This window comes from Myiozetetes cayanensis, unplaced genomic scaffold (assembly GCF_022539395.1).
Source record: "Myiozetetes cayanensis isolate MyiCay16 unplaced genomic scaffold, myiCay2020 scf31, whole genome shotgun sequence".
NCBI classification, from domain to species: Eukaryota; Metazoa; Chordata; class Aves; order Passeriformes; family Tyrannidae; genus Myiozetetes; species Myiozetetes cayanensis.
Window position 1 is genome coordinate 3,042,547 of NW_026087533.1, and position 10,296 is coordinate 3,052,842.

General features: G+C 61.8%; 1 protein-coding gene across 2 annotated transcripts; it reads right to left on the reverse strand.

Annotated features, from left to right (window-relative positions):
- Positions 1 to 1,087: 1,087 nt before the first annotated feature.
- SESN2 (sestrin 2) lies at positions 1,088 to 10,090 on the reverse strand. Of its 2 annotated transcripts, XM_050326582.1 has the most exons (10): positions 9,995 to 10,090; positions 6,089 to 6,154; positions 5,181 to 5,378; positions 4,583 to 4,765; positions 4,129 to 4,338; positions 3,456 to 3,606; positions 3,194 to 3,309; positions 2,802 to 2,992; positions 2,196 to 2,340; positions 1,088 to 2,112 (listed from the first exon to the last, which is right to left on the reverse strand). In XM_050326582.1, the coding sequence occupies exons 1-10, from the start codon at positions 10,061 to 10,063 to the stop codon at positions 2,026 to 2,028; spliced, it is 1,416 nt and encodes a 471-aa protein (XP_050182539.1). In that variant the 5' UTR covers positions 10,064 to 10,090; the 3' UTR covers positions 1,088 to 2,025. The 2 variants fall into 2 exon arrangements, with proteins under 2 accessions (XP_050182539.1, XP_050182540.1); XM_050326583.1 differs by lacking the exons at positions 6,089 to 6,154; positions 9,995 to 10,090 and adding an exon at positions 5,488 to 5,659.
- Positions 10,091 to 10,296: the final 206 nt, after the last annotated feature.

Sequence of the window (10,296 nt, forward strand, 5' to 3'; positions counted from 1 at the left end):
AACAGTGAAAGCTGCAGATAAATTATATATATATATGTGTAGACAAATTGCAGGCCTTGGTTATGCACAGGGTGAGGGATTTATTGGTTTATAATTGTGGCCAGCTGAAAAAACTGATTTCACCAGACACATTGTGGTGAAAGTGCAGCAAAAAAAAAAGGGAGGGGTCTCTCTTTTTTTTTTTTTTTTTCTTTTTACAGCTCAGCCCTTCCCAGCCTGGCTTTGTGACCACAAACAGCACCTTCAGTCGAGGATCCCTTCCATTTGAACAAAATATTTGGGATGCCTCAAAGAGAGCCAGCAGGCAGCAGGAAAATTCCTCCCTGGACAGAATGTCCCTGTTGCCTTGACCCTTTCCTACAGCTTTGTCTTTGCTCCTCTGAGCTGTTTCAGCTCCCTGAAAGACGATTTTTTTTCCTCACTTCTTTGGGAAAAACCAACATGCAAATCCTCCAGCTGTGCCAGGGCACTGAGACCCCATGGCCAGACCCCCCCATCTATGTGGCAGAAAAGCCACCAGTGCTAAAAAAACTCTCAAACCACCCTAAAAATTGTGCCTTAAAAAGTAAGCTCAGGGTTGCCACTCCCAGTGTCTCTGGGGGATAACCCAAGGTTATGTGACAGAGGGCTGTCACCCTGGCCCCCAGAAAACCCTCAGTGAGCCCCTTCCAGCCCTGCTGTCCCCACTGTCCCTGCTCAGAGATGGCTCCAGAGGGGCTCTGGATCCACAGCCAGGATCCAGCTCCTCAGGAACACCAGGATGCACCTCGGCCTGCAGGGCTGGCCCCTCCTCAGGGATCTTATCAGCAGCTTCCAGGGGCTGCTGCCCATGCCCTGATAAACGCTGGGCTGCACAGCTCGGGGTTGGGGTGTCCCCAGAGCTGCTCCACCCCCCCAGCACCATCCCAGCAGCAGGATCACACATCCCAGGGAACACCCTCAGGCCAATAGGGAGTGCTCAGACCTCCCATCTTCCCCCCTGGACAACCCAGGGATGCTCCCAAACACTTCCAGAGCAGCAGGACCCGTCCCACTACCCCCCCATCCCCATAGAGGATCAGCCCCTGGGCTGAGCAAGGGGAAAGGGAAATAAAAAACAACAACTTTATTTTTTTGAACAAGATCCGTAGCAAAGTCACAGGGGCATTTCTGTGCCCAGTCAGAAGTAAATACACCCAAAAAATATAGAAATAACTTAACTGGAGATACAATTAAACAGCCAAACCAAGGGTGGTGGTGCTGCTGGCCCTGGATCCTGCTCCAGCAGAGCCAGGAGTGGGGGGCTTTCCCAAAACAGACACCTCCCTGGCGACCAGCGCCTCTGGGAATGCTCTGGCACATCTGGATAAAGCCATGGCCACTCCATCACCCTCACAGCAGGAGGGAGCTCCGTGTCCCAGCATAGCTCCCCAACTCAGCCCCTCAAACCCGGGCAGTGGAGATGTGCAAAAAAAACAACAAAAAAAAAGTGTAGAACACCCCACGGGCACCTCTGCCCTCACCCTGCTCCTACCCTGGCACCCAGGTTAAAGGCACTTCACATCCCAAATCACGGCAGAGGAGGCAGAAAGGTGGGCAGGGGGTGCCAGGGCAGCTGCCTCACCACCAGCAGCTGCGTCTGCCAGCACAGTGAGACCCCCAAAAGCAGGAGCGAAGCCCCCTGGCCCTCTCTGGCAGGGGACAGTCCTCTCTGGCACTAGGATGTGGCACAGGGGTGTGACACCAGCACAGCACCCACAGACACCCAAGTTTGGCTTCCTTCAGGCTCACCCCACAAAGGCACAGAGCAGCAGGGCACCCCCAGCTCTGCCAGGGCAGCACAACAGGCTCTTCCCACCACTCCTCGGGGATCCCCCTTTTCCAGGGAGAACGAACGGGGAAAGCCCCAACTTTCCTTCCACAGCTCCCTTCAGCGGGGAGATAACATTGCAGGCTCAGTGGAACAGGGTGGCAGCTCCCCCCTGGGCTCTCCCCTGACCCGTGGGGCCCGTGAGGGCAGGAGGAGGAGGAGGGAGCAGAGCAGGGTCAGGTCATGTAGCGGGTGACGGCGCGGAGGGCGTAGAGCAGAGCCGCCTGCATGCGGGCCTCCAGCAGGAGCAGGTTGACGTGCACCTGTGGGGAGAGGAGAGGGGGGTCAGGGGGTGGGATCAGCACCCCCAAACACCCCGCCAGCAGGGGAAGGGAGCGGGCAGCACCTTCTCTGAGTGCTTGAAGTGCCTCCAGAACTGGGTGTAGATCTGCTTGGTCGTCTTCTCCGGGTAACAGGCCACTGTCTTGATGTAGATCTTCAGGTTGCGCTCCAGGAGCTGGTTCACCTCCCCGTAGTCGTAGTCGTCGTAGCTGAGGGGAGAGGGGAGGGGAGTGTCCTTCAGCCACAACTTCTGTGCACTCTCAGAATCCCAAAATAGTTTGGCTTGGAAGGGATCTCAAAGCCCATCTCATCCCACAGGCAGGGACACCTTCCACTAGCCCAGGTTGCTCCAAGCCCCGTCCAACCTGGCCTTGGACACTTCCAGAGATGAGGAGTCCACAACCAGGGATGGAGAGTCCACCACCTCTCTGGGCCACCTGTGCCAGGGCCTCACTTCCCTCATCACAGAGAATTTTGCACCTCCCTTATAATAAAAATTTCTTCCTAAACTGTCACCCCCCCAGGGTCCTTCTGGACCTCAGCTGAGCCCCACAACAACATCACTTGGCCTCAGTCAGGCAACATCTTGACCAAGGCCCAGTCACTGGACTCACTCCCAGGCTCTTCCCAAGATGGAGAACAATCTCCAGGCCAGGTTTTGGGGACCTACCGGATGCCGAAGACGCAGTGGACGTAGTTCCAGATGGCCCTGCGGAGCATGGAGGTGTCCACCCCGCAGTGCATGGCGATGGTGTTGTAGGTCAGGTTGTAAACCACCTGGAACTTCTCGTCCAGCAGCTGCCCCACGTCCGGGTACAGGCGGTTGATCAGCGAGAAGCCGTGGTCCTCCCACGTGTAATCCTGGGGGATCGGGGACAGTGGGCTTTTCTAGGGTCTCTCAGCCTCTAAGTTGGCCCCACAGCTCTCAGCATCTCGCTCAGCTCCGAGCCCTTCACCCACCCAGCTGCTCCCACCACATCAGGAACCTCCCCACTGTCCCCCCACGCCAAGACAAGCAGGAGCTGCCCCACCCCAGCACCTCCCTCTGCCCTGAGGACCCACCTGGGCATGGAAGGTGGGGGGGGCCTGCTCCCCCCTCCGTGTGAAGTCCTTGTAGCCGAACTCGGGGTCCTCCACGAAGCAGCGGACGTGGGACTGCAGGGAGGGGTCCAAAATATCTGCAAGGCACCACCAGGCAGTGAGGTGGTGGGACCCCTGCACTGAGGGGCTGATCCTGCTCTCCCAGGCAGGTTCTGGCTCTTTCCCCTCCCCCTGGCCCACGGGGACCCCCTCCCCAGCCAGGTGCCCCCCTGCACCTCCTCACCTGAGGGAGGGACCAGCAAACTCTCCGTCTTTTCCAGCTCGAAGCGCGTCTCCATCTCCTCCTGGGTGACGCCCTCCTCCTCCAGCTGGTTTTCCTGCAGCAGCTTCATCCTCTCCATCAGCATCTCCACCTCCTGCATGGCATCCTTGCCCTGGGGGGAGCACAGGGCAGGGTTAACCCTGCCCCTACTCGAGCACAGGGGCCCCCAAAACCAGCTCTGCTGGCACTTGGAGCAGCCTCAGGGCTGCTGCAAAGAGCATTTGCCTCTGGGTTTGTCCTGGCCAGACCTCAAGCAGCTCCCACGCTCCATCCCCAGGAGAGCTGGAGAGGGACTAGGGACAAGGGATGGAGGGATAGGACAAGGGGAAATGGCTTCCTACTGCCAGAGGGCAGGGATAGATGAGATATTGGGAAGAAATTGTTCCCTGTGAGGGTGGGGAGGCCCTGGCACAGGTTTGCCCAGAGAAGCTGTGGCTGCCCCTGGATCCCTGGAAGTGTCCAAGGCCTGGCTGGGGCAACCTGGGCTAGTGGAAGGTGTCCCTGCCCATCAACAAGATGAGCTTTAAGGTCTCTCCCAACCCAAACCATCCTGGGATTCCCAGGAGAAGCCCCATAAAGCACCCAGCTCCCCACCACGCCCTCCCACCCCTGCAAGGCAAAGCTCCCCCCTTACCCCAGAGCCCCCCACGCTGTCCTCAGAGGCAGGGTTGCTGTCACTGTGGGGGGAGGGGGCCCAGCAGCCATTCCCCCCATCCTGCTCCTCCTCGGGTTTGATGCCGCAGCCGAAGACGAAGGAGGCGAGCGAGTGGTAGTGGGTGAGGAGCACCAGGGCCTGCACCAGCTCTGCCAGCGACCAGCTGTCCTCCCCCGGCTTCAGCAGAGCCTGCAAGGCACAGAAGGGTTAGAGAGACCCCCCAGCTTCCCCACTGAGCCCCCCCAGCCCAGCCCAGGGCAGGGACACGGGAGCGAGTTTGGGATGTGCCCCCCCCACAGACCCATGGGGGTCACTCAGCCCCCAAGGGGTTAAACCTGGGGGTGGGTGCAAGCAGGGCTGTGACCCCCAGGGTCAAGCATCCCCCAGACAGCGTGTTTTGGGGGTGATCTGTGCTGGCAGCACCAGCACTCACCTCGATGTGCTCCTTGGTGACGAGCCAGGGCCGGTGCGCCAGCAGCTTGTTGATCTCGTTGAGGTTGCGGAGCTTTTGGGGGGCACAGTGCAGGCCCTGCAGCCAGGCAGGGTTGCCCCCCACCTGTAGGAACTCCCCCATGTGCAGTCCCACCAGGTAGGAGCACTGGTGCCGGGCTGCTGCCTGCGGGAGAGCCGGGAGTCAGCCCCTAAAACCGGCCAGGGCCCCCCAGCCCTGATACAAACCCTCGGAGAAGCCAAGCAGAGAGACAATTCCCACCCCCACATCAGTCCTGGAGGGTTTTCCCTGGGGATATGAATCCACACAGGGAGGTCTGACCCCCTCCATCTATGTCAGTCCCCAGGGGGCACCAACTCCAAAGGGGTTCATAAACCTTTGGGACACCCCAGATCAGAGGGGGCCCAACTGTAGGGTCCTAAATCCCTTCCTGCAGCAGTGCTGGGACCCCACCTTAACCCCCTGGGACCTCAGATCAGAGAGGGGCTCATCTTTGGGATCCCAAATCCCTTCCTGCCTCCCGAGCAGCAGCGCTGGGACCCCCAGAGCTCCCTGTGACCCCCAGCCCCCCCCTCCTCACCATGATGGCGATGTAGTGGCGCTTGTGGTAGGGTAGGGGCCCATCCATGCGCAGCAGGAGGTACTGGGTCTTCCAGAAGCTGCTGAGGTACTGGGGGTGCAGCCCCATGACCATGGCCACGTGGTCCACCCTCCCCGCCGACACGAAGGCCTCGATGAGGAGCTGGCGCAGGTCGCTCCCCGCTCCTTCCCACGGGATCTGCGGGATGCAGAGAGCAGGGAAGGGCTGTGAGATGCAGCCCCTCGCTCCTTCCACCCCCACCCAAACCCCAGCAAGCAGCACCCATCCCCTTGCAGCAGATCCTCACCCCGCTGGGAGCTCCCTGCCTCCGGAACGGGCACCGCCGGTGGCTCCCGGCGCCCGCCTCGCCCTTCCCATTCCCGTTCCCAGGGGGCTGGGGGTGTCCAGGGGTGTCCATGCTGGATCCCGTGTGGCTCAGCCCGTGGGTTGGGTTGTTTATTTGGGCAGAGCAGGGCAGGAGATGGGGCTCAGCCCCTCCCCAGCGCGGTGATGACACCACGGTGATATCTCTGCCTGGGGAGGGACCATCTGGGACACCCTCGTGGGAGCAGAGATAGGGCTGAGGGTGCCCCGGGGATTTGGGGACAGAGTTTTTTTGGGGGGGGGAGGGGCAGGGCAGGGGTGGGCAGGGCCTTTGCAGGGCAGGGGAAGGACAGTTGTGTCTGGATGAGCGGGGAAACTGAGGCACGGGCAGGCCAGGAAAACACCCGGGTGACACCACCAATCCCCCCCAAACGAGCCCCCTGGGCTGGCTGACCCTTCCCCAGCACCCCACCAGGCACCAGGAATTGGGGTGGGGCGTGGGAATCCCCGCTGATCACCCACCCAGGGCAGGGAGGGGGGGACGGAACCCCCACTCTACCCCAGCCCAGCCCCACAGCTCTTACCTCGGCCAGGGGGATGAAGGCGCTGGGGCCCTTGGCCAGCTCCCGGGGGACCTTGATCCCTGTGTCCTAGGGAGGAAGGAGCAGCCGGGAGTCAGCGGAGCCGCCGAGTGTCCCCGCTGGTGTCACCGGAAGGGGTGACTCAGGCAGCCACCCCGCCGGGGCACCGGCCCTCGCCCCCACAGCCCTTACGTCAGGCGGGCAGAGCCTGATGAAACCCGGCGGGGATGTTGCTCCGCTGCCGGAGCTGCGTGCGACACACCGGGACACGGGGCAGGCCGGCGGTGGCACCGCCCCCTCCTTGGGAAAACAGGGAAAAACAGGGAAAAACAGGGAGCGAGGGTCCCGCAGGGCGGCGGAGGGGGGGGGCGGGAGCAGCACCAGGCACTGGGGGGGCAACGCCCAGCACGGCCACGGTCACTCTGACCCCACCCCAGCACAAAATATCCCTGAACATCACCAGCTTCTCCACCCCTCCCCAAATCCAGCAACAAATGTAACCCATAAACGAGCCCTGCCCCTTACAGGGGGCTTTCCACGCTCCAACCACAGGGTTTAGATCTTCTCTGCCCCCCTCTCCTGCTCAATCCTCCCACCATCTCCCAAGGGAAAAGCAAGTTTTCCATGCCATGTTTTCTCCAAACACCCAACTTCCCTCCTCTCTGCCGGCAGGTGGGTGCTGGCTGTCCCCAGTCAGGGGGCACAGGAGAGACCCTTTGCCCCCTGGGTCAGGAGGCATCCCACTTCTGCACCACAACATCCCACCAGGGTCCAAATTTGGGGACTCTGCTCTGCCTGCATCGCAGCAGCACCCAGAGGTGCCCAGAGCAGGTGGAGGGTGCAGCACCCACCCCCAAGAGCCAAAATAAGCCCACTAAACACCTACAGGGGACCCAGAAATGAGGATGGAGAAGGGCTCAAGTGCTCTCAGCTCTGGGAAAGAGGGAAGGGGGCTGGGGCAGCATCCCCCCAAATACAGTGGGGACATGGCACTTGTGTGAAACCAGGACAGAGAGATGGAAGCAGCAGCAGCAGGAGGGACACTCAGCAGCTTCCTCCAGCCCACCCTCTGGATACAGGTCCTGCCACGGAGGAGGTGCTCAGGAATCCTCTCCAGCTGGTGAAAAACCACCCTCCTCTTCCCCTTCCCTGCAGAAATCCACCAGGCCCCTCCAGCAGCAGGACCTGGGTGTGACCCACTCCCAAGCACCTCCAGGGGATGTTTGAATGGGATCCCAGCACCAACCCAGGGGCTGGATCTGCCCACCCAGGGTCTCACCTCACCCTGGGATGCCCAGGACCACCCTGCTCCATCCCATGGTCCTCCCAGCCCATCCAGGGAGGAGCAGTGCCACGGAGAACTGGAGGCAGCAGCTGTGCCCGAGGTGTGGGACACAAAGCTCCCTCAGCCCATCCCGAGGGACACTTCATCCAGTGCCTGCTCCCTGCTCTGGGTTCAGGGAGACTCGCATAGGGCAGGCAGTGACCACTGCTCACCCCACTGTGCCACCCTGGGGACACCCAGGGAACCCCAGCCAAAGCCACCGAAAAGGAAAATGAACCCTATCCCAGCCAAAACCAGCACACTCCTGGATCCCTGCCAGCCCCCAGGACCCAAAAATAAACCATCATCCCCAGCAGGGCGAGGGGGGTGCTGCCCCAACACCCCTGAGGGCTGCAAAGGGGCAGCCGGGCTCCCACAGCACCCAGTCTGGGTGAACTGGCCAAGCACCCCACAGGGAGGGGCTCCAAGGCACGACCCAAATCCCTCAGGAGGTGGGGGGTGCAGCCTGGCACCCTCTCCCGAGCAGGGAAGGGGGTGGGATGGCAGGAGGTGACAAGGCAGCAGCTGTCACCGCGGCCACGTGCTGCCCACGAGCCGGGCAGCGGGACACGGCCCCGGGATACGGGCAGGGCAAAGCCCTGGAGCGCCCACATCCAACGGCTCCCATGGGATGCTCCCGGCCCGAGTCACCGCGGAAGCGCTCCAGGGGCACGGCAGGAACCTGCTGCTCCGGGCGCTGAGCTGGCTCCGTGCTGACTCAGCGCTTGGGGACAGGAGCTGCTCCAAAAGCTCCGAGAGCGTCCCTGGGAAGGGACAAGCAACAGCGAGATCCCGGCACGGCAAACCCACGGGGCAGACAGCAGCATTCCAAGCCGGCTGGAATTCCAACCCCGACGGCAGGGAGGAGCCGAGGAGCCCGGAACCAGCCCGAGGCTTTTCGGTGACAGCTCAGGGTGACCTTTGAAGGTGTTTTTAATCATCCCCCGCAGAGGCTCCTCGTGTTTTGCTGCATTAAGCAATCCCGGGGGGTGCTGTGGTTTAACCCTCCCCGTGCCGCCTCTGGATAAGGGATCTCCTCCTGCTTCCACTGGTGGGGAATCACACCATGGAATGGTTCAGGTTGGAGAAGCCCCCTAAGATCCAACCCAGCACTGCCAAGGCCACCGATAACCCATGTCCCCAAAGTGCCACATCCACACATCTGCGGTGGGAAGTGATCCCACCTCTTCCCTGGGCAGCTGTGCCAGGGCTGGACAACGCTTTCCATGAAGAATTCTTCCTGATATCCAATCCCGACCTCCCCTGGTACAACCACAGGCTGTTTTTTTTCCTGATATCCCGTCAAACTGAAGGGGAACTGAGGCTCGGGGTGCTGTGCCCTGCCCAGGGCACACAGCCTGCTCCCAGGCTGGCACAGGGCAGGCAGAGGGTCTTCCAGGGGAAGGAGATAATCCCCTAGGAGGGGGAAGATGGCTGTGCTGAGCACCAATCCCCTCTCCCCAGGCTGGTGCCAGGTGTGGGGAAACCACCCCTGATCAGCCGAGGTTAAACAAACACCATCACAGGAGCGCAACAGAGGCACCTTCACGGGCAGTGGGAACGCCCCAGATCCATGGAATTTCGGTGGTACCTGCCAGGCGTTGCTGGCCAAGGTTTGGGGCATCCCTGACACCCCCAGCCTCACCCCTGCCTGCTCCAGATTTCAGGCTTTGGCTCGTGTCAGGACAAGTGCTGGAGTGACCCCCCTGCTGTTTGTTCCCTGTTCCCTGGGGTTTCTCCCACCCACTATCCCGGCATTTCCAGCCTCCATCCTGCAGTGACATGGCTGGGGGGCCACCAACTCCCTCCCGAGCTGCAGAGCAATCCCGCTGTCCCTGGGGAAACCTGGGGGAAGGGGGAATGCAGGAGCAACAGGGAAAAAAGTGTGGGGTGTTTTTTTTGGAGAGGGGAAAATAACTCTTGCACATAGAGGCAATTCCCAACTTTTCAGGACACTCAGGATGTTGTTGGACTGACACTGCAGACCGCTCTGGCTGCCTGGGAGGGTCAGGGGGATCATGCAAGGCTCCACCGACACCCCAGTTTTCCACACCGGTCTCCAAGTGCACAAGCCCTGGGCCATGCCAGACACTTCCAGAATGTTTGGGTTAAGAGGGACGTCAGAGATCCCATAACCGGCCTGGGAACAGCAGCACGAGCCAAACAACGGGACAGAACGCCCAGACCCCCCCATCCTCCTGCCAGCCCCCCACCACTCACCCCGGCGGGCACGTCCCATCACCCCCCGGCCTCAGTTTCCCTTTGTCCCCGGCTCTGCCCTGCTCCCACACACATCCCAGCTGCCGGAGGGATCGGCGACACCAAAACTTCCCTGCCCAGCCCTCCAGTGCTCCCCCAGGAGTCTGAGGGTGCTCCCAGCACCCCCCACCCCCCACCATTTCCAGCCTCCCGCATCCCGGCCGGTCCCTCGACGTGTCCCGGCTTGTCCCCTCCCTGCAGCCGGCCGGGGGTGGGAGGTGTCCCCGGGCATGGACGGGGGACAGCAGCGATGCTCAGGGGGACACCCCCAGCCCTTCCCGGGTGGGATGCCCCCCCCGTGTATCCCCCCGGGAGCTCTTCCTTACCTGCCCGCCCCGCCTGGTCCCGCGGACCCGATGCTCCTGCAGGGGACACGGCGAGCCGGCCACGAGCATCGCGGCGGGGGTGGGCGGTGCGGAGACCCCTGGAGACCCCTAAAAACCCCCCAAAACCCCCCCCGGACACCCCCGGGCTGCGCAGCGACCCCCGCACCCCGCTTACATAGGGCGGGGAGGGACACGCCCCCCGGGCGGCCTCCACCAATGGGAATGCGGGGGCGGGACCACACAGAGCTCATCGAGCCAATGGTAGTGTGGGGGCGTGGCCAAGGCGCAGGCATCAGGTCAAC